General features: G+C 40.8%; 1 protein-coding gene across 5 annotated transcripts in view; it reads left to right on the top strand.

Annotated features, from left to right (window-relative positions):
• The window catches only part of AKAP13 (A-kinase anchoring protein 13), a 58,058-nt gene that overhangs the window by 23,383 nt on the left and 10,169 nt on the right, over window positions 1–24,506 (top strand). For 2 of the 5 annotated variants that reach the window (XM_053465430.1, XM_053465429.1), the window contains exons 5-19: window positions 1,504–1,871; window positions 3,085–3,138; window positions 3,809–3,871; window positions 4,749–4,944; window positions 5,447–5,555; window positions 7,485–7,527; window positions 9,258–9,390; window positions 11,890–12,064; window positions 19,298–19,365; window positions 19,855–19,918; window positions 20,220–20,355; window positions 20,804–20,916; window positions 21,379–21,525; window positions 22,028–22,278; window positions 23,771–23,896. In XM_053465430.1, coding sequence (XP_053321405.1) covers window positions 1,504–1,871; window positions 3,085–3,138; window positions 3,809–3,871; window positions 4,749–4,944; window positions 5,447–5,555; window positions 7,485–7,527; window positions 9,258–9,390; window positions 11,890–12,064; window positions 19,298–19,365; window positions 19,855–19,918; window positions 20,220–20,355; window positions 20,804–20,916; window positions 21,379–21,525; window positions 22,028–22,278; window positions 23,771–23,896 — 2,046 coding nt within the window. The remainder of the gene's footprint in view (window positions 1–1,503; window positions 1,872–3,084; window positions 3,139–3,808; window positions 3,872–4,748; window positions 4,945–5,446; window positions 5,556–7,484; window positions 7,528–9,257; window positions 9,391–11,889; window positions 12,065–19,297; window positions 19,366–19,854; window positions 19,919–20,219; window positions 20,356–20,803; window positions 20,917–21,378; window positions 21,526–22,027; window positions 22,279–23,770; window positions 23,897–24,506) is intronic. The other 3 variants (XM_053465432.1, XM_053465433.1, XM_053465431.1) reach the window with 2 other exon arrangements.

Below are 24,506 nucleotides of genomic sequence, written 5' to 3'. Positions count from 1 at the left end.
CCTGTTGGTTAGTGGGTCTGAGCCAATTAATGTGTTTTATGTGAGGTTCCCTACTTTTTCCCCAAATTCACACTCTGGCCTGTGTCTCACATCTTGTACGGAGAGAGACATGTTGCATGGTTTGGCTGTGATACTCCAGGACCCTGTGAGCAGAAGAGACATCCCTGTGCATTTTGATATCACAGTACGAGTCCAGCGATTCTAGTCGGTCCGCTCTTTTCCATTCATAATTGGCATAATGCATTGCAGGTGTCTTGTGAAAAGATGAAGCGTTAGGAAGGCTTTCAGCCAGTGACATATTTGCTTGCAGCAGAGCGTACATTCTTCCGTCAAACACTGGGCTCTTGTTCCCTTTCTATACCGTGTATTGATTTTTCTTTGGTTTGTTAGGATCCGGCTAGAATGTGTTTATTTCTAAGAGGCTTCTGTTGCTGCTCTGTAGTTTGCGTTCCCCGGAGTAAATTGGGAGTCTATCAGCTGAAGGCGGACATTGCTGCAGTGTTTCACAGAAGGATGAGCACTGGATGAGATCACATCCTCTGCCGTCTTAATCTCTGCTCGCTCTTTTCTTATTTTTTCCTTTTCATTGTACAGTCGGGGAATAATCAGCGGCCATGATGATTACTGGCCAGCTGTAGAGGACAATAAGAAAATGGCATATATTTAAACAAATGATTTCTTATCTCTAGAAAATAACAAACCATCTCCATCAACAGAAGTTGTATACACAACATGTGTCTAGTAGTGTAGTATGTGTGTAACTTGTTGCATATGTAAAGTTTACTATGTTTTAACAGTAAACATTTTCCATATTTTTTGTTAGCCGTTTTTTTTTTCTCTTTTGTACTGTAAACCCTTCATAAAATATACCTTATTAAACGTGTAAATATTAGTAGGATTTAGTCTAGCTTAGTGTTACTTTGCATATTACATTTTATGTTTTCGCATGTGAGAAAGTAAGTAGCCTACCTATTCCCACACTTCTACTGGCATTGTTCTTTAATGAGATCAGTAGTTAAGGGTCATGCTTTTCATCGGGAGATTAATTTGTTCATGAATGAGTACTTTTCTGGTGGTTTGTGATCATTACTAAATGCCGTTTCACCGCTGATGATATCACAACATCAATCAGTTGTAGTTCAATGGTGGACATGAAGCTAACTAATTTGCAGTTCTCCAGCAGCTGGGGAGAAGCAAATGATCCATTACTGTTCTAGATGGACGAGTACAGTTTAGAATATCTATTACTGAAACGCATTTCCCAAAACTCATAGTGGTATATCAAGGCTGATCGGTGTATGTTGAAGTATTTGTTTCATGGCTGAATGTTTGTTTTACTTTGAAGAACCTAACCTCTGAAGATAGAAATGCTTTTCATTGCAATGTGTAGAGAGCGCCCTAATCATTAAATAAATTGCAGTGTTTAATAATAAAAATAATTGGCCGTCTGAAAGCTGTACCCAGGGAACATTGATACGATTATTTTGTGGTTGACTTTTACAGCTAGAAGAGCAGTCCCCTTGCGATGCTACCAGCTCAAGCTCTTCAACAGATGACACGGCTTCTCTGGAAAGGCACTCTTCCCGCGGCAGTGATATTTCTCTTCCTCATGGACTGAACACGAGAAAGCACAAGAACCGACACAGTCTGGACAGCTGCTGCAGCAGCACCGTGACGGCATCTGTGGATGAGCGAGAAAGCGAGCACACAGAGGTATCTGAAATGGAAGGAGAAGAGATGGACAGCATCACGGAGGTCTCAATGCCCTCATCCCGATCAAAGAACTCCATGCGCTCGCTTTCTCCGTTCAGACGGCACAGCTGGGAGCCTGGTAAACATACCGGCAACGATACGGAGATCAACCGCAGGAGGTAAGCGCATCGCTGCGCAACGGTTTCCATTTGGGGATTGCACGTTCAGTCATTTGATGGAAAGTGGAAAATTTGATGTATGGCTTCATTCTGAATCAATTTAACTCAACGAGGACAAGCATTCCTGCTAACCTAGGTTATGAGCAGATGCTGTTTTGAGCCACTTTCCATGTAAAAATGATTACCATGTGTTTTTAGCCTGTGTAAAAAAAAAAAAAAAAAAAAAAAAAAAAAAAAAAGGTTCCCCTGCATTCAAAAGGAAAACACAAACACACGTAAATGTGATGGTTTGCCGGTGTACAACTTGGTAAAGCTAGGACTTTATTGCCAGCACTACTCTGTGAATTATCAGTCAACTGGTAAATACAGTAAACGCATCAGTAAAGCTGCTGGTTAAATGTGTTGTGTGTGGCCAAGTTGCATTTGTTTGTGATCTGCAAACACAGAAAATAGATACGCGCAACCTTTCATTAAATGATGAAATTAGCTTGTTTCTACGGGAAGCGAGTGCTAAGGTGTAAGGAACATAAAAATATGATGTTTGCATCATATGTACAGAAGACATTAAATAAACATAGTAGTAAAGTATTGTAAAAAGGGTCAACAATATAACAAATATTGCCCCTCCGTGAAGAATTCACGTGAACAAAATGAGTTGTCCATGACTAGGCACCACCAGAAGTTTTTTATTAAGACTTTAGACAATATTTACCATTTGCGTGATAACCAAGGCTAGGTAATCAAACCATAAGCAATAATAATGTTTGGTTATGAACACAGACCAGTAGAAGGAAGGTTTTGTCCAGGGTTGGCCAGATGCTACCATGTAGACAAACTTTTGGTGCTAATTGACATGTATAGTTATTATAATTAATACGTAACAGATGTGGCCAGTTGACTCTACAATTATATTTTCTTCAAACCTTGAAAGTGGGGATTTGCCTACTGACAAACCTTATTTTGCATCAGGGGTTCCAAGGTGTGTAGACGCAGATTTTGTAGGATTGTGCAGCATTCACGTGTATTTATTGATGTCGAAGAGGTGCTGAAGACCTTTTTCATAAAGCAAAAGCAGTGGATGTCGTGGTGTGAACTGTATGCTGGGATTCATTTTCATTTGCCCTTCATCACCTAATCACTCAAGCCATTACCTGTATACCCTGTTTCATCCATTCTTTCCTTCCAAATGCTGATCACTGTCATTCATTTTCAGTTCATTGAGAGCTCTGGGGGATGTTGTAAGGAGGCCTTCCGCTCATAGAAGAAGGTACTAAAATAACACAGAATCTCTGCTTGTATTCTCGCAAAGACTAACATTTACACACTGTAGATGACACGCCTCGCTAATAAAAGCCCCAGTCAACCAGCAGACCATTGAAAACTCGCGGCTGCTGAAGTGATATTTTGTCTAATGCCTGAACTGTAGGATCTTTCCTGCTGCAGCGACAATAACCGTCAAGTATGATCTCAAATTGTTGAGTATTGACTCATTAAGACTGCAGAATCTCAAGGGAGTTAAGCACCACCATGGGTAAAAACCCATTTTAAGTGGTCACCAATATTGCTTACCTGTTAATTAGAATACAAGTGGGATCCCTTGAACAAATTGAATGTGTGATATAAATATGTAGCCATCACATATTTCCAGTATTCAGCCAACCAAAACCAATATATCTAAAAGTTCTAAGAGGAAGAGAGGACATTGTTCGCTCTTCCATAATAATGTCTAACTGCACTTGATGGTAATCCATCTGCAGCGAATGTACTCCAAGTTAGTCTATAGGGTAAGAGTTGGTTACCATTCTTTTTTCCATACATCGTAACACACACACAATCTCTAACACACTGTGTCATTAGGCTTTAACCCTTTCCTCTGTTACCATGCAGTAAAATCCATTAACATGACATTTTCCCCTCTCTTTGTGGTTACTACTCAGTATGAGCTGGTGTCCTTCTGCTGTGCAATTCACTTCTGTGGGTGGTGACTTTAATTATAGAAGGTATAGTATTAAGTGTCAGGAGAATTACGAGCTGCGTCACAAATGGCTGCACTTATTATTTTGCTCAAGTAATCGTCTGTCGCTTTGGAACCTGCTTCGCCTGCGTGTACGTCTGCTCTGAGCACAAACTCATCTGCCAAATATAGTCTTTTTTTTTATTATTTTCCCTCCCTAAAGCTTTTTTTTTTTTTTTTTTTTTTTTTTTTTAGTTAAGGGAAAATTAAAACAGTGAAAGTTTATCCTTAGGCTTGGGTGACATCAGCCCGTAGATTCCTTGAAGGGTGCTAAAGTATATATCTGTTAGCCTTGAGCATAGAATACAGTGCTTTACATAGGTTAGCTTTAACAAAAATCTGTTTTTGTTCCAAAAAAGCATTATCTGTGAGCCTGGAGGATCCCATAGTTATGAATTGTGACATTTTGGGTGACTTTCCCTGCTCAGACGCTACATTGAGCTCATTCTATATGGCCTTACTGATGAAGCTGTAGACTTGTTGTTAGTCAGCGTGCCTGGCTGGACGATTTAAGACTGAGCCATTCTATTGTTTATAGCAAGGCAATATGGTAAGGTTGCAGGGTGTTAGTCTAGTAGATTAATCTGCTACTAGTAATAAAATGATTTGAGTCTCCTTTTAAAGCAGTTATATGATGAATCAAAACTGAGTAGACTCTGGAATTAACCCAGTCGCTCTGGTATGGGATTAGATGGAACTCTAATTGCTGACTAACGTGAATGTCCTTTTTGCTTAATAAGAAATACCTGGTATAACCATGCTTGCGTTTTAAACGGATCATCTTGTGAGCTTTGCAACTAAATAATTGTATTTTCCTTGTTGGATAGTAGTACTCCTGTATTGACCACACTCCTCTTATGTAGTTACAGCTTGGAAGGCCTTGCAGGAGATGCTGAAGATAAGAAACCCCCAGGTAGTACTTTGGAGGCGTCTTCCGCTTGTTCTAGGAAGTTGGTGGGGAGGCAGAGTTATGAAGGAGAGGATCGAGGCTCTTTGGTTTCCCTTACAGAAGAGGAACAGGAATCTGAACAGAGAATGAACAGAACTTTCCAACACGAGGTAAGTCGCCTATAAAATTAAACTGCTTCCCATCCATAGCATGCTCTCAGCTAAACATAATATGCTAGAAACGATGAAATGGAACCCTCTTTATGAACTCTCAACAAGACGTTAAATTTGTTTTTGCCTTTTTTATCCTTCTGTTATTCGAAAGGTTTATATATCCTGTATGAAAAAATGCCGACATGTACGGAATTGATTGCTAATAGCAGTCTGATGCTACATTATCATCTCAAGAAATTACAAAGTCCATATTTCATTGCTTCAGTGGCAATATATGCAGAGACGTAAACACTTGTGTTTTCCTTGGTAGAATTGATTAGCCCTTAATTTCATCTCAATTTCCCCTACTACATATCAACTGCGTTATTGGGATATTACAAAAATCACACTCTGTAGCTATTATATTTTTGCGCATGTGCTGCCAGCTGCAAAGTCAGCAGAAATAGTTGGATAACTTTCATGATTTATCTTTCCTAACCTTTTGATCTTCTTACAACAGGACTCTGAAAGAGCTCACATGCGTGGGTTTCCATTTTCCAGTTCAGCTCCAGCTCCTCATTTGACAAAATCTATGTCGCTGTCAACAATAAGCCATTCTGCAACAGAGAGTAAGTTTACAGATCAATGTACCTACCTCTGATAGACTAAGTTTACTTGTCTCCTAATAGTAACTGAGGTTAGGCTTTGGACTTTTTTTCTATCATGTGCACTTTTCTTCCCCTGTTGATCTGAGCATTTCAAAAGCTTGATTTGTAAATTGTAAGATTGTAAATTATTGAACATAAGAAGATTTTTTTTTTACAAGAAAAGGCAATGTTATTTAAACATTTAATAGGAAAATGTGTTATATATTTATGTATTATATTCAAATGTATATTCGGTCAAGCCAGAAACTGATTTTCTACAAGGTCACTGAATGTAATAAGCCACCCATTGGTTTGAAAAGTGGCCCTCATTTGCATTAAGGGACATTTTTAAGAAGATGGGAGGATTCTTACAGAGCTGTCTTATTTCATGTCATCAAAACGTTCTTCTGTCTCCCCAATCATGTAACAAAACAGACTATGCTGCGCTCTGCTTTGCTTTTTCAAGAGTGCCTACCGCCTGTCTCTGTTTCTCTTGCCTGTGTTCATGCATGCTCTAACATCTACTGTTAACCCACTTCTCAGCTCAGGGACGGATACGACCTAAGAGGCGAATTTCCTTCTCCTTCAGCATCTCTCCGCTTGTTCCTAAGTCTAAGCATATGTTTTCTGTTGGCTCTTCGTCCAGTGATGAGGAGTCAGATAGTAAGTAAATGCCGTTAGAACGGAGAACTGTAAGTCTTCTGTAGCAGGACCTGATATTACTGATATAGATGTGTGCTTTGCTTGCTTGTGCATGTGTTTTAATTCTTCTGTATCTGTTTGTGTGTCATGGTTAGGCCATTGTTGTTTTTCATTTTTGGTCCATTAAGGTTGTTGTCCTCACTTCCCTTTCATGGTCTAAATGTTCTTTATAACAGAGGGAACAAATATGTTCTCACGTAGTCAACACCTGAAGTTCAGACGTCAGGAGAAGTGCTGTAGTTTTATATTTAACAGACCTTCGTAAATCTGTCTCATTAAAGAACTTGATGTTCTGTCCAAAGGCTTACAATCCATATCTAATGGGTTTCCATTGGTGGCCCAGTAACATTGTTTTTATGTACACAATCCCATGACATATATCATGTAAAATGTGTCACATTATGTTATTTGGTACAATAGTGTTATAACCTCAATGACATACAATGATCATTAAATAGCCTGGGATTAGGGACCTCCTCATGAGTTCACAGTTTGATGATGCATTGTACCCAGTAAGTCATGCATGGTTTTAAAGGTGCTGTTCAACTTATGCTGCTAAATTGTTAACACTTTTGTAACTAAATGCAGCATGAGCAACATGATCCCTAGGGCTGTTGAATTCCCAAACCTACCCATAAATAACACCGAATTGTCATGTGCCACAAAAAACAGCAATGGTGGGTTGTTGCCATGAAAACTCTCACTTCGTTGTTGTATAGCTCAACAATCTGTTATTTTTAATATTAAGTGGAACAGCGCTTTTAACCCACCTTTAGTGAGCTCTTGGTCTAACTCAGGTTTCTGGGGTGGAACAATGTTTCAGCCATATAGGTTAAGTTATTTTGAGTGGGTTACCCGTGTTCCAATTGAGTTAAACCTTTCTTTACCTAACAAGATCACTGAGTTTGAGAATATGTAAAGATCACAATTATATGCCATATATCTCACACCATCATCCAATGATTCCCCAGACATATACACCATCAGTTCTTTATTCCGTTCTCTTTAAGACTTTCAGCATTTTGCTAATAGGTCAAACTTGGTCTTATGTGGAAGATTAGATGGAAACAACCTAAATAGGATTCCAGGTTACCTGTACATGTAACCTGTAGTTATTCCTCCAGAAAATGTGTCAATAGGGTTATTATGTCGCTGACCAATAATGCCTCAAATGCTTTTGCCTGACTATTTGCTATAATGTTTTTTTAGGTTCCCGTTCATTAAGCAACACAAGCAGTTCGTTGTCTCAGAGGTAAGTGAAAACTAAAAATCACGTTACTGTTAATATGCCTCCTGGGAGAAAGTTGTATACTAAATTGAGTAAAAAGGCAGGCTCTAAGATGTGTACAAATCGCTACAACACTCTGTGGGAATGCCGCTGTCCCACACAAAAACAATAATACAAAAGAGAATAGAGGTGGTGTAACCCACCACAGTGAGTGGAGCGAATAAGGAGATATAGCTTACCCCTTTGGGGTTAAAGACGATCAGAATCCGGGATGTACATAAAAGATAAAAGAAACAAATAATAGTGCAACCTTTGTGCAATACAAATTAATGCAATAAAAGTAATGGGCTTTACTCATTCATGTGAGTGTTCATGTGAGATGATCAAAGGTATCCATAGAGGGGAATGGGTCAGATAGTGATAGGGCAGGGCTCGACAAATCCCAGGTCGCCATGGCGACAGAGAATTTTGCCCTGGCGCCTAGGTTTTGTCAGCCTCTTACATCCAGAAAAGATTGTGGATGTAAGAGGCTGAGTCACCAAACGGGGGCGCTGCTGTCTGCCCAGGAGTCTGGGCAGACAGCACATCCACTCAGAGCCCGCCCCCGAGCCTGAGATCACTCCCACGGAGTGAGCCTGTAGGCTGAAAACGCGGTTGCTGCTAAACCAGCAATCGTGTTTTCAGCTGCCACAGGCAGCTTCAGGGAAGGGGGTTGTGTGTTGATTGGACCCAACACCCCCCAGCTGCCTGATCGCTCCATGAGAGCGACAGTGCAGCGTTAACCCCTTCAGTGCCGCGATCGCGGCATTTAGGGGTTAATTCCCGTTTTGTACGGGGCTCTGCTGCTGGTGGTCTGCCTGGAAGCCCAGGCAGACCAGCAACAGCAAAAACGAGCCCCCACAAGCCCTTTGATTCCTGTAGGCATGGAAGCCTACAGCAGTCATCAAAGACTCCCCTCCCTGCAGTGGCTGGTCTATAGACCAGCAATTGAGTCCCAGCTGCCAGAGGCAGCTTCAGGGACAGGGGAGAGGGTTCTTTGGTCTCCACATTCGTGGCATTGCAGGGGTTAACATATCAATCAATGCTGTGCTCCAATGGAACATCAGCATCGAAAGAGTTAAAAAAAAAAAAAAAAAAATTAATTAAAAAGAACAGCACTGACCTGAAAGTCCAGGGTGCTTCCAGGTCAAGCGCTGTGAGTTTAGTAAGTGGGTTGATGATGATCAGATCACTCCTGACCAAGTGTTAGTTTAAAAAAATCCTGGCTCCTAACTTTTTTACCTGGCGCCTAGATTCACAACAAATTTGTCAAGCCCTGTGATAGGGTACTTGGTAAAAAAAAAAAAAAAAAATTACTAGCGATAAGGGACTGATCGGGGGCATTCAGCAAACTGTGTAAAACTGTAAGTTTGTTCTGTTCTATATGAAATAAGGGCAATATGGACAAAGTTGAAGACCTTTCACTCCAGCAATAAAAAGCCACCCCCCTGCTTCTTGTGTATATCTGTAATAGTTTTAGTCAACAGGGTAGCACTTTTAAATTATAACTGGATTTTAACTGGATTACACCCATTTTTATGTAAAGATTGTTATAATTGTTAGATGTGGTGAGTGTTGGGCTGCATTCTGCAAAATCAGTGATTTTCTGTAGTAAAACCCTAGGAACCCCAAACCTGAAGTTTTACCATGCCGCCTTTTTGTTGCTATCATGATTGTGATTCAACTGTTAGTCATATTTCCAAAATGTCTTTCAGCATATCTGAGGAAAGCTGCACCCTCTTGCCTACAAGCCCTTCACGGAAAGACATAGAAGCAAAAAGCGGGACGAAAGTAAGCCGTACATTTAGCTACCTCAGGAACAAAATGTCCAGTGGAAAGAAGACCAAGGTACGAGTCACGCCGTTTTAATGATTAGATTTTGTTCATAATTATCTTTTGTTATATTTGTCTAAGACGCTTCTTGTCAAAGGATTTTTGCGACCTTTATCCTTATCTGATATTCTGAAACCCAGGCCAGCACCTCAGCCATCCTCGTCAAAGGGGCCACCATCCTCATTGCTGGGGGCCAGGATATGGTGTCATATTGGGCAGCGCCTAATAAAGCGCTAGGTTATTCTGTTATCAGTTGTGAAAGTTTTGTCCAAGGCACACTGGTAGATAATGCTGTCTTTGACTGTGATATATGAACACACAAGATATATACACAGATATATACATAGAATAAGTTACCAGCAGAATATTAAATCCCATTGTCACTGTGGCAGATGTTCTCAACAATTGTGGAATTGTGGGATTTCTGTTTAGGCCGATAAACCCGTTAATAACACCTTACCAGCTATTATAGAGTTATTGGATATGCCTTATAAGACTCTGGTAGGTACATCTTTCTTGATTGTCCTGTTAAAATAGTTGCCCGAACACCTGGTACCCTTCCCTGCCCCAATTCAAAAGTTTGAAAATAAGAAAGAATGGCATAGTATAAAACTTACAAAAGGCAAAACTATGTATGTGAGGTATTATTCTTCTCAGAGGCTGAAGATCAGTCAGTTTTTATTATTATTATTAGTGGCACCTAATATGTGGAATAATTCCTAAGTAAAATTGCAAAAACCTCCAGTAATCTAGAAATGATGGAGGCAAATCCAGAGTCCCTCGATGCCATAAATAATGTAAAGTGAACCCAGTATTCAGAGTTTACATGGCCTTATCAATTTATCGCTACAGTAAAACGGGTAGATATTTCCAGTTATGCGTCCATAAAGCCATTTGTATGTATAAGTGAGTCACAACCCTAACTTACGGCTATTTCTGGGACATGGGGATGGAGAGTTCTAGAACTGCAGGCCATCGGAAAGATGGTGTGTTGTGCTGACGTTTCCTAGTTTTTTTGCTAGCATATTGTTAAGAGACTGGATTTTTGTGTGAGGACTATGACGGAGGAGGATGAAGTACGCTAGCTTCTTCCGCCTTTTGGCTTGCCCCAGCGGCTTGCCCAGCTTTTAGTTTTTAAATAGTGATTATTGTGCTCGAGGGCTGTCCGAATGCCAACAAGCTGCTTGAGTTTTAAAATAGCAATGCCACATTCTTTTAAATAAAATCTTTGTTTAAGAATAGACTTCCAGCTAGCCCGGCCTCCATGCCTCTCTATTTCCCCACCACCTCCTCATCTGGATGGGCGATGCATTGGATCCCCGCATTCCTTTTTGTAATGCGATCGCTAAATGGACTGGGCTGACTGCATTTTCTGCTACTGTTCATCCCCTTTTTCTTTATTGAACACAACAATAGATTGTCACTCATACACGACCATTTAAATCTTCTGATGTGCTGAAGAAATTGCCACCATAGCTGTGGTTTTGTAAAAGCAGAAGTCCATGTCTTTAGTTAAAACTTCCTTCCTTGCCCATGTTTTGTTTATATGACACCATGAGATGCATAGAGACGGCTTAAGCCACACAGCCGGCATGGATTGACCATTTTGCCCCTTTTGGGTGCGCTCCCTAAGAAAAACATGCCTTGGGGTAAATGTATTGACGGGCCGCAGAGAAGGTGGGGATTCTGGCATATTGAGGTAAGGAGAGGTTTTCATTCTCATCACTATTGGAGTATAATTTGGTACAAAGCTTTTTTTGCAAGGAAGCAATGTTTCTGGAAACAGACAACTATAGTTGTGCGAGACCTTTATGATTTTTTTATGGGATGATCAAATGCAATTTTAAAAAGAAAAAAAAAATCCTAAAAATTATTTGTAAAGAATAAAAAAAAACAGAGGGTTAGAAACCTCCATTTGTTTTGGAATTACATTCCTATGATTTTGCTTGATTATTCCTCGCCATTGGTTATATTACTCTTTCACATTTATTAGTACTAATAAATAATTCCCTGGTGCCAAAATCTATGTAAGTGACCGTTCCTTTTTTAAGTACCGATTGAGCTCGTTTTGGAAATAAAATTACAGGATTTGTTGGAGAGCCAAAAGAGAGACAAAACAACAATGTGAAGTTACAAGCAGAGTCCTCTAAAATGAATGTTTATGCCCAATAATTTAGGTCAGGATTAAGGTATATAGCCGTATGGATGTGTAGGAGGCAAGGACTGCGTAATTAAAACATAAACATGCAGCCATAGTAGAGGACCTGTCTGTAGGGCTTCCGTATTATAGGAGAATTCTGGTGGACATAAAATGGACAACCGCTATCAAGACCCCCAAAACTCAATAAACAGAGGCAAAATAGTGTGGCAAAAGTGTGCAAAACCGCTGAGATTATCTAAAGTTATGTCGAATCATGCCATTCCTTTTCCATTAGCTTTTTTCTCTCTTTTTGTCATTAAGTGGCAAACTTCTCCCTGCCTCCTTCTACAAAGCCTTTTCCCTTTACTTAACAGGAGAAGGAAAAGGAAAAGGAGAAGACGAAAGAAAAAGACAAGGACCCAAAGGAAAAAGAGAAAGATAAAAAGACTGTGAATGGCCACCTCTTTAGCTCTACCCCTTTGGTGGGGCCGATCTCCTGCAACCACTGTTCCAAGGGATTCGCCGGGAAAGATGGCTACCTCTGTGCAAGTAAGTCATCGCCAGTCGTCGCCTTTATTCCTTGCCTCGTCTTTGTTATGTATGACCCCCATGAAGCGGGGGCTTAAGCATGAGTGACCACAATGGGTTAATAAATAAACCTTCTGCTTTTTTTTCTCTGCTTGTTTGTAAGGAGAGCATTGCCCAACACGCAGAACTAGATATTTCCCCTTTATTGGACCTTTTTTGTTTGTTACAAGGGCATTACGACACTTGCCGAGCATCTGTTACAAGCAAAGCGGTGCAATTCTTGCAGTGGCTTCCTTTGCTTGCTGTATTAGATGTAATTATTCCCCCATCTGCGCAGGCAGAATAAAAGTGTCTTTTTAAAGTGTGCTCATACAGATTTAGGGTGTGTAAAGAAACATACAAACACCGCATTTGATGGCAGATGAGAGCCATTCGGCCATCTAGTCTGCCCCTTTTTCCCCGCTGTAAAGACTCAGACCTTAATCAACCCTTCATCTTGCCTTCGATTCAGGATGGATATGCATTGTGTTTAAATTCCCTTGCCGTATTAACCTCTAACACTTCTGCAGGGAGGCTGTTTAACTCATCTACCACCTTCTCAGTAATGTCTCTATATTCCTTACATTACATCTAAGCGTCTAACCCTCTAGCTAGGTGATGACCTCTTGTTGTAATATTTCTCCAACTCTTAAATAAACCTCTCACATCTCCTTGCTCTCCTCTTTCCTCCATGCTTTACTCATTGAGATCCCTTGGTCTTTATTATCCTGCACACCATTTAAGTAGCCCTCCTCTGAAGCTCTCCATTATGTCTATATCATCATGGAGGTGAGCCAATTGGCTAATATCCTTAAATAAATCATGTCCGTCTTCATATCTAACAATCCTCGAGGGAAGCCTGCCCCCATGGGTCCCGTCCTTTCCCTGTACCGGAGTGCGAGGTGTCCTCATACCTCTCCCCCACAACTCCTTCACCAGCAGCTGCTTGAAGCCCCCTATGGTGACCCTGAGCATAGGCCAGTCACCCATTTTGCCCTGCGTTAAAGATGGCCCTGAAGATAGCAATTGTTTTATCTACTTAAAACAATTGTTTTAAAAACAAAACTGACGTATTGGTGATGAAGTACAAAGATAATTAGCAAAAATTTTAACTGGGGCAAGGAGATCTTTAAAACATTTGGTCACCTTTCTTCAAACTCTGTATACGGTATTTTCATGTGTCGGGGTTTGCAAGTCAGAGAAACTATTAATCAGGGGCAATAATATTCATTAAGGATGCGGCTACTGCCCTCCTTAAACACGATGTGCCCTGTATACTGGGACTAATAGTCTGACAAAAGATGGCACCCGGCGCTTTGAATTCCATATGTATGACAATGCTATTAATTGTTGTGTTCCCTTTGCTAAATATGACACTTTTATGTGTATTCTCATGTTTTCAGCAAGGTCTGTCCCTGCTTATAACCCCTAACGGGAAGCACAGTCCTTCCCCAGGGCTGATTTTCCTCGGGAAGATGGTCCCAGTGTCCTGTAGCACGGTGCGATCTCAGAGCCCGATTTTTTCTGGTTTAGAAACTGCTTTTGCTATAGTATATACAATGGCTGTTGGTGGTTTATGATGTCATACCCATATGATAACATATATACGCAGTGGGAATTGTGTAGGCGCATTATATTTAATTATAAACATGGATGATGAAACGCAACTGGTTTGACCAGATGATAAAACGGGTACGTATTTATACACGAGTATTTTTAGATCTGTATACAGTACGTATTGTACCCGATTCTCACATTTCAAAACCAAGAGGCTGGTTTTTCTAACTAATAATATTTTTATTGTATTTGAATTGACAAAATGGCCAAAGCGGACATAACTCATTGCATACGCTGAAATGGATCAAACCCCTTAGAGAGGGAGTGGAGTGGATTCCGTGTTCAGCGGACTGTTACTGGGACACATGGACTCCATTTGGACAGTTCTGTTCAAAATCAAATGTTTTTTTTTTCTATATCTATTTTAATGAGTAACTGCCTTAAAAATCGCATCTATTCTTCACTACCCAGAAAAGGTTTAGTGCTGAGAAGTTTGTGTTCTTGAAAGCTCGGCCTGACAGCCGTCCCGTCTACATCTCTGTGGATTACGATGGCGCTGTATAAATCCATAAATACTCATTGCATCCATTTGTTCTGTTCACTTTTTGGTATTTTTGAAAATCAGATCAAAACGCTAGGGATTTCCACCCGTTTCCATGGTGATTACTCCACTTTTAGAAATGTAGCCCGGTATTGTTGTCTCTGAGGATGTATGCGGAGGTTGATGGTACATGCCGGTGAGTAATTGTGCGGCATTATCTGCATTCCTCGGTGCTTGTACATAAACATACAGCGCTCCACCTCCCTTTACTGCTCGCCGAATGGCCGCTGCGGGCTTTACGTGTTTAGGTTACACCTGTTGGACCTTCATTCGGCCGGCTGGTGGATCTGCAAACATGCAGCTTTATTGCGTCCGCGGAGCAAGTAAGTTCCAGTTTTACTATTGAAAGGGGAGAGGTACTTGGCATTAGCAAGTGGCTTTTTCCATTTTAGTCTTTTTTTTATTATTATTTTTTATTATAAATTGGCGTTGCTCTCGGGTTCTCTGTTCGTAAAGTACATTATGTGCAGGATAGCCTTATATTTCTCACAAGGATTCCTGCAATCCCCCATATCTGCTGGAAGGCAGTTCAATGCATGGACCACACTTTCTGTAAAGCAGTTCTTATTTTTGGTCTGTATTTTGTCTTATTTTACAAATCACTGGTGAAAGTAGGGGTTTTATATATGTGTCTCTGAAATGCAGCCATTATGTGTATATAGTACATGCAAAATGGTTTATGTCCCTGAATGGCATGATTAAATTTAGTTTTTAGTTAGGGAATTAATAGCACACTTTGAATAAAAACAATAGTTCACCAGAGTTTTGATCACTGAAATGTTCTAGAAGTCTCTACTGCTCCGTCCCTGGCAGTGTCTGTGTTATGGACAGAGAGATCCCAATTTGACCTCTTTTCCTCCTTTGTGTGTGTATATATAAAATTATTTTATGTAGCAACATCATATTCTCTGCAGCGCTGTACAATGGTGTGTATATGTATGTGTGTGTATATGTATGTGTGTATATATATATATATATATATATATATATATATATACACACACACACACATAATGTGGATCATGCCGATAGAAGAACACCCCATAGTCATACATGTGCCTAATTGTGTACTACAAATACTACAAATGACTCCTGTAACAATCCTGCCAAATTGTTATGTGAGGCGCTGCTTATTACTGATCTGTTTGCATCTCGGAATAGGATGGCGCTATATAAATCAATAAATAATGAATTACATGGGACTCCAGGCTGACGGGACCCTTAGAGCAACAGAATTTCATAAAACTGGCTTTTTTATGAAAAAAACTGGCTGAAATTGATTTTATTTCACGTTTATAAATGTGAATTTTTTTTATTTTAATTTCATTTCTACGTCTTCGAAAGCAAGGAATCCCTAGCAAATGACGCGCACGTTACTTACGCCGAGCTCAGCGCACACCGGCAGTCCCTGAGATATGTTGCAGAGCGTTCATAGCGTAACAAAATCCTTTTCTCGCATGACACAAAATGAGTGATTGTGATCATTTTTGGGGAAAGACTCACCATGACTAAGACCCCCGCTGTTTTGATGAAGACCTTACACACTCGTTTGCTCGGTACCTGGGAGGCGAACGGCACGAAAGAGGAAGCAATTCCTTATCAGTGAAGCTGGGCCAGCGTTTTTATGATGACGTAGCTGAGAAAATATTTTTTTCTGAGGATACAAGTTCATGTAAATCACACAGATAAGGCAGAGCGCACGGAGAGCTTCAGGGAGAGGAGCCGGATGATGGCTGCAGCGTAAGGTAGGGAGACGCTGTTGAGCTCTATTACAAGGGACATTTAGACCCATCTTCTCAATCCAGAACGCAGGGCTGATAACCAGCAGCGGCCCCTCGTCGGCTCATAACTTCTGGTGTACGGCATTGTAGTCGCCAACCAAAAGTTTTCATTTTTGTTTTTATTATTTAATCATAAAAGTATTTCACACGGTTCAGATCTGAGACATGCTGTGGTTCCCTTATTCTCAGCCCTCGACCCCCTCCCCTCAACAGGTGTCAAGAAGGTATCTGCTTAATCACAGGTTTTACCGCTGTTAGTACAGGTGTATTGGAGAATGAGCTGCTGAATTGTGATCAGCTCCTATGTAATGTTTAACCTTTATCACTTTATTGTTCTGCTAAAAAATAGAACTGGGGGGGGTCACATGTGATGGGTGGAAAATGTTGCTTCCTAAAGAGATGGAGCTCCGTTTTGTATGTAGATTGATGTTAATGTAAATGTTCCTAAACAAAGCGAAATATTTTCTTATCGTGTCTTTTGTCCAAGTAGCGTTTTTCGGTCTATATTTTAGCTCCGTCACCTAGATCCTTTAAACCATTTGCCTGCCTTTTGTGATATCTCAGTTCAGCAACTTGGTGATATGCGCCAAAGCATGACCTCAGCTGCGATCCACGCGCATGAGATTTGCCAGATGGTGCCATAAATGTAAATATGCCATGTGAAGACGTCATTAAGAGAGTGTTTGCCAGTTGAGATCATCCAACCCCTAGCCCTCCCTGGTGTGGCTGTAAGGTTAAGCTCACATGAGCTCAGGTTAATCAATGGCCTGGTCTGTGTCACGGATCGAGATTTACCTGCGGTGTCTTCAAATCGCTCTCAAACCCCCTGCGATCATCTTCTGTATTATAATCACTGGTGTCGGCAGGCACTGGACTATATATATATATAATTTATATTATATATATAGATAGTATTTATTGGAATCCCCTTTCATATATCCCCCATAACACACATAGTATCATGAAGCACCAGCCCTTTTGCTTTGTACAAATCCAGTTGTAGGACTGTGGGATGGAAATACATTTCCGGGATGCAAATGACTTATTTTTTTTTGCATATGTCTTAATGTTTCAAACAAATTTCTTCACTGGGCCGCATCGCGCTGCAGCTGACGTGATGTAGAAATAGTGTAAGAATGATGGTCGATGCGTCATTCTCGGAGGAGTGAAAAGAACACATTGCATTTCTCGGGTCTGTGTTGCAACACTGTAATTTTTTCCGTGACCTGTTTAACACGCAAATCGCTTTAATCCTTTCAAGTTGTGAGCTATACGCTGCTCACCAGCCTAGCAGCCAAAGGGTTAAGAGCCTGATTCCTTGACAACCCGGTTATGTCATCCTGTAATTACATTGACATGTTCCATACAGCGATTGAGGTGCGGGGTGTTTCCCTAAATACACAAACATACCCAGACACAGCCTGGGAGCTGGGATCCCGCGCATGCTTTAACACGTGATTCGGGCCAGAGGACAAAATGAGCAGCCAGAGCGTGTAACTGGAAAGCTAGTTACTGGGACATACTGTAAATGGGTTCTAGATTAATGAAGCATGACTTAATCACTTCCTATTCTTTCAAAGGCTGTCCTAAGGTGCAAAGGGTCCAAGGATATCCCAAAGTGTATATGAGTATATACTCGCAGAAAATACACATCAACTAACAGTAAGGGTAGAAAAGAACCATGTGCCCCATCTAGTTCTTAACCAGTCTTTGGTCTCGTCTTAGATTCAAGATAGATAAATAAGCATCGCGCTTCCTTATGCCGTTCTTTGTGTGCCCACGGTGACACCGACGTACATGCTAACCTCACACTCAATGAGCTATTCCTGCATGCAGCACCCCCCCCCCGCTGTTAAGTTACCATGTAATGAAAGTGTAACAAGGCGCGTCATCTGCAGCACTTAATGTGAGTTTGGGAGATTATTAATTAAAGCCCCCGCTGCATTTTGGTATCTCTGTAACATCTCTTATGGGCAAAGATTTTTTTCCCACTCCAGGATTGGCAAACAAAATACATTTGAATGCCTGATAAGAGCTTTGCTGGTGCCGCCTGGAATGCGGAGATCCCGGTATCCGTCGAGCAATTCTCTTGTTAAATGTTAGCGGGCACATTTTTACTATTCTTATATAAGAAAAACATTTTACTCAAAGTTTTAACCCTTCAAGTGCCAGCGAGGAGCCCAGACCTGAATGCGCTCTAGCTGTAACAGTTAACGGGATTGAGAGGAAATCTTACAAGGCCGGGCAGAGGAAATAGTGCGGAACTTGATTTTCTTTTTTTATTTGGACTGCTGAATAGCAAAAATAAATAAGAAACCCCTTTCCTGCTGTTACTATATGTGAGGTTGTTTCACACAAACGCTTCCTTCCTGCGGGAGGAGATACTGGACTTTTCCAATAGTTTAGTAATAGAGCGCGTTTCTGATCAAGGTTATCGCCAAGAATGAGAAAAGCAGTTATCATGCAGCTGTTTTAGATCCGATAACGGGCCAAACGGATTACCTCTCAAACACCACGTCATTTCCCAAGGGGTTAAAGGGATCACCTTGTTTACGGGGTCATAGAGGCGCAGTGACAGAACTATACAGGTTGGAAGGTTTTGCTGCAGGTGTGGCCCCCCAAGCCATCTTTATTGATAAACGTGCCCCAGTCAAGTCTCTGCTTTTGGGCCCCTGTATTCTGGGGATTCCTCAAGTGCCCCCCCCATCTATACTGACAGGTAAGGGTCTTCCTAGGGTAATTGAACAAAACTTTATACTTGGGTATAGAAAGTGGCAGAGAGGTATTTGACTCAGATCTGCCAGTGAGCACATGTTAGACCACCTCAGACACCCACCCAACATACCCCAAATAAAGCGGACAAGCATTAGGAGCAAGTGCTTTGACACTCAGGACTCCGTGGCACTTTGTTATTGCCCTTTAGATGAGGTATTCTATTATAGTAGCTGTTGAAACATCTCCCTAACCCCAAACTGATTTCTGATTGCTCTAAAATGGTAAACCACAAGGGGAAAGAAACTGGCGAAAGCACAAATGCAATACCATGACAGCTGTCTCTTTAACAGTTCATCCAGTGCTGTGTCATCCAGATACCAGCATTCAAATTATCTGCAAATCCACCATAACCGCGCCGGGGCTATCTTTGTGAGCGAAGAGGCTGATGCCATCTGTTCTTCAATGACACGAGGCTTAAAGACATACTTCGTAAAAAGTCTCTTCCGCTGTATCGTTTAAAACATTTAAATAACTTTGGAATTTCTTTTCTCTTTTCATCAGATTGCAACTCGATCGTACACAAAAGCTGCCGAGAGAATTACACTCCTTGTGCAAAGGTCAAAATGAAGGTAATGCCTGGAATGTGATGTGTATCCCGATGAAAAAATCACATGTTGCATGGCATGAAGTAAAAGCAAGTGCTTGTATGCATAGGAGAGCGACAAGTAGATTACCGGCAAAAGACTTCCACACTTGGTCTCTTTTGTATTCACCCATGAATTGTATTCGTTTGGTTGTTGTATGTTCCAGCAAAAGCAGTCTAAGAGTTAATTTTTGCAAGCGTGCAACATAAAGAAGCCTTGGGAACTTCCTTCCTAGGAATAAAGCAGGAAAAATCTCAGAAGCGTTAAGCAACTGGGCTTTGTGATACAAATATTTCATTCCCGAGGCAATTGGAACACGTTCCTAAAGGTGTGGCGTTATCCCATAACAAAGCTGCCGCACCTTTTGTCTGTGCACACGTGTGAACTGGGAAGAGAAATGCCTGCTATGTGCCAAGCATAAAAATAATGTGCATTTACTGGATTGTTTATACGATATTTCTTGTTTTGTTTCAGCATCAAAAGGTTCTTCAACCTCACGATACCTCCTCATTACCCGCTGTCATAATGAGAAACAAAGGTGGGACTTTCTGATTAGTTATTATGGCAAAAGGTGTAGGTGATTTAATGGAAAAAAATCTTATTAATAAGAAATGTGCACTTCTGTTGAAGGCCATGTCTAGTTTGCATCTGTGTCTGTCCCATTGTCACCTATACTCATTTCAGAAAATCCTCTCTGTGCACAACGCTGTGCCGTCTCCCTGTTGCGGTTTTTAACAGACTAATAAGCGTGAACACTCTGACAGTTCCTGCACAAAGTTATTCTTCGGTAAACACAATGTCGCAAACCTGTGCATTTAATATAATTCTTCTTTTTTTAGGTTCACAAACAAAGGAGAGGCCTCGCTCTGCAATTGTTGCTCCAGATGAAAACACATTTTCAGCATTGATAAGTAACAGACGGCCCCAAACAACACTCTCTATTTCAAAAAGTATCTCGACTCAGAATATTGCAGGGTGAGGAGTTGTTTATTCTTTTGTATATATTATACACATTTTGTACCCTCTTTCAATGCGAATAACTCGTGACTGTAAAATACCAGTTAGCCAGACCACAAGCTGTCGGCGACAGTGGCAGCTGTAAGTTTTGAGGGCCCCTACGCAAATGGAAGGCTGTTTTTCACATAAAAGGGGTGAAAAGAATAGTTTTCTGTAAACGAAGTGACACAGTATTTACATAGGTTGTGGTAGTAACTTTATGAAGAATATGCCTGACCTGGTCCCTTTGACTGGTAGGGCTTTAAGCAGCTACTTACGTGGTAGAGCTACCTCTTGGAAGTTTTTGTAGGGTAATTAACGGTTGACATCTCCTTGTGTAGAGCTTCTTGAAGAGCCATAATGGCAATTTATGAGTTGTCTTTATGTTCCATCACGTTAAAATGCCCTTTAAATCTGCTTTCTGCAGGGTTGGATATGATGAGAGCCTTCTTACTACCTGGAGGGTCCTATCACAGTCAACAGACTCTTTACACAAAATCTGCAAGGTCAACGAGTCCATGGAGTCACTTGTTGATGAAGGTGAGGACCTACTCAGATCATGGCTTAGCAAGGGTAATCTTCCAGAAGTGCCAAGCTCAGCTGCAAAACCCCGCAAGTGACCTACAAATGCATTTTGACACATTATATGTAACCAGCATGTGGTAAAGGAAACAATATGTTTCAAATACTTGCCATTAATTTGGTTGTACTTTGTAACATCCATTATAAAACTGTGGAACAGTATTCACCACCTTTTAGTATTGGTATTGCATATTATATGAATCATCATAAAAGATGAATAAGAGAATTTAAGATTCAATTGACAAAATCCTCCCAAAGTGTAATCATAAGCAGTGATTTACATCTCAATAGAGTGGAAATGGTGGCTAAGGTTAGAAAAATAACAAATTAGTTCCTTTCTTCAAACTCATTTTGTGGGTCATGTGACACTAAGGGCCACCTGAACTGACAGAGCCTAACCATGATCTTCTGTGCTGACAGGGATGGATTTGAATGAGGGACAACTCATGGGTGAATTCGAGATGGACTCGAGGCAGCTAGAAGCAGAGTCCTGGAGCCAGGTGGTGGATAGCAAATTTCTTCGACAGTTGAAGAAGGATGTAGTGAAGCGTCAAGATGTCATCTATGGTAAGACTTTTCTATTACCTGACAAGACCTCCTACGATGTATTAGTATTTTAAGATTGCTTGCTAATGCTAAGCAATGAGATTCTCTAAGCCAAGCACAGTTCCGGTTGTCCAGCTTAAGTAAAACACTCTTATGGGACCCACTTAAGTTCCCAGTAACGCACATCTTTTTGTTACCAGGCTTACATTTGTATTTGGTACTAATTGTTAAAAAAATTGTCAAATTGTTGATAGTATTTATCTTTATATTAGAAGAACTTATTACATAAGTTCAAGATATATATGAAATGTTGCTGCCACAACTGATAATACTAGCTTGAGACGACATATTCATGTACCAACTTATCCAAAGAATCACCAAAAGCAGTGGGGCTCTTTTGATCAGCTAATGAAGCTTCAGACAATAAGAAAATGTAATTTAATGATATTTAACACCACTTCAATCATGCGGTTACTTCCATTGTGTACCAATAGTTGTCTTCTCCAATCCCTTTGAAACACAGAGCTAATGCAGACTGAAATGCACCACGTCAGGACGTTGAAAATCATGAGTGACGTGTACAGCCGTGGCATGGTGACGGAGCTGCAGCTTGAGCAAAGTGTCTTGGAAAAGATCTTTCCCTGTTTGGATGACTTGCTGAACATCCACAGTCAGTTCTTTCAGCAGATCCTCGAGAGGAAGAAGGAATCTATGGCTGACAAAAGTGACAAGAACTTTGTCATCAAGCAAATCGGGGACATTCTCGTCAATCAGGTAAACACGGTGATCTCTGCTGGGGAAAACAGGAAAAGTCATCCCTAGAATTTTACCTGATGAAAAGAAATGAAGCAAGCTGGAATGTAAAAATGGTATATGACCTTGGGCAAGCCTGCCGAATTGGTCTGCCTGCTTTACCATAATTTCTCATTGGGATACTGAACACATCGTTATTTGCCATATTTTTCTGTGGTAATCTCCAAGCGTTTGGGTGAAAATCAGGGTCATGGAGCTTTTAGCTGCGGCCACCGAATCCTATCACCCTCAACCAGCCAAAGGCACTCCAACAGGAGCCGCGTAGCCTCATTTCTTACCTTAAACTGTCAGGTTTTAAGTGTTACAGATCATGCCCTAATAGATAGCTAATATAGATTAATAAATGACATTTTCATTTGCTTTTTCTGTGCTTAAGTATTGCGATAATTTTAATCACTGATAAGAATCACTGAAGCAGGAATTATGGTTCCAACTCCTTTTACAGTCCTTTTTCTAATAAAGATTAAATGTCCGTTGTCCACATAACTGGCCGTAAATCACATAGATGCCTATTAGAAAGGGTAGCGTTGAATATCACCCCGGACAGACCAAGATAGTACAGTAAAGCCATGCAGAACAGAAATAGGGGGACGTAAAATTAAGAAAGCCAAACACACAACTGGGCTGCTGGCCTGAGCCAGATGCGGGATTGGCAGACTAGGTGGAACAAGTGGTTCTTTGCCACCAATAACATACGTGTCACGTTGTCGGCCTGATGATTATATGTGTTCTACCAGTCGTCGATTTTTCCTCATGTAGGATTAGTGCGAGACGTGCTGCGCAAATGATACTGATCGCTAGCTCTGGGTCTGGCACATATTACTCGCTCTTTAGCTGATATAAGTTAATGTGAGTCACATAAAAAACACAGCCTAAGCCAGTAATGAGCATGTCGGAACAAAACTATGAGTATTCCGCAAATTAAAGGGGAGGCCTGAACATAATGATTAAATGTACACTTCAGGCATCATATACACCTTTAATGCATATGATAGGTGAGCGTTAGTTTCTAATTGGCAGAGGTTTTGCATACAAACACGTAGAAGGATCCATTCCCTCTATTCATCAGCAGCTCAGGCTCTTGCAAGAGTTACAGTGAACCTAAAGAGACCCCCAACCTGCACGAGCAGAAAGCAATCCCACTCATTTCAATGGGAATGCTATCCTGCCAGTGACTGTCAGTGAGAGGGGCCGTGGAAAGCACTTCCAGTGAACGTGGTGGGACTGCTTTCTGTCTCTTTAGACGAGACAGCACTGGGGTTAGTATGTGTGGCAAAGCTCATCTTCTTCAACACAAATAGCAGGGGGCAGGAACGAGATCAAAGAGATGCATAGAGAGGGTTCTGATGACCTTCCTATGCATTTATTGTTGTTGGAGCACAAACCTGTCCCATGAAATTGAAGATCCTTGTGAATTTTATTCCTTTTTAATAAGTTATTACTGTTTACTTAGTTTTCCGGAGAAAACGCAGAGCGGATGAAGAAAACGTATGGCAAATTCTGCGGCCACCACAACGAGGCCGTTAATCACTTCAAGGATCTCCTGTCCAAGGAGAAGAGGTTTCAGGCCTTCATAAAGGTACCTGACGATAACGTAACTAGGGCTGCAACTAACAATTATTTTAATAATCGATTAGTTGGCCGATTATTTTTTCGATTAATCGATTAATCGGATAAAAAAATACATTATTTTAAATTGAAGAAAAATTGCAATAAAAAACGTACAATTTACACTTTCATCTCTTTATTGCAATGGCCTCTCTCTCTCTATTCACCTTCTTATTTTACTGACATAATAATAAAAGCTACAAGAACCCAAACACAGTGCTTCTCAAACTAGGTTTTAATACAAAGTTATTAGTAAATATTAATTCATATGTTAACTATTTTTCATATTTAATAAAAACTGAGAAAAAAGCCTTGTTTAAATTTTTTTATTTACCAAACTGCCCCCAGTTATGCACATCTGACCCCCAGCTTGCCACTCTGCCCCATATATGCCTTATACCTCTAATATGCCAGATTCCACTGTGCCCCCTGATATGCCACTGTGCCCCTGATATGCCTTATACTCCTTATATGCCAGTGATATGCAACTGAGCCCCCTGATATACCTTTTACCCCCAGATTTGTTTTATGCCCCCCTGATATGCCTAATATCGATGTCTTATACCCCCTATATGCCACTG

Source organism: Spea bombifrons, chromosome 4 (assembly GCF_027358695.1).
Source record: "Spea bombifrons isolate aSpeBom1 chromosome 4, aSpeBom1.2.pri, whole genome shotgun sequence".
Taxonomy (NCBI): Eukaryota; Metazoa; Chordata; class Amphibia; order Anura; family Pelobatidae; genus Spea; species Spea bombifrons.
This window is presented reverse-complemented; position numbering and strand designations above follow the sequence as displayed.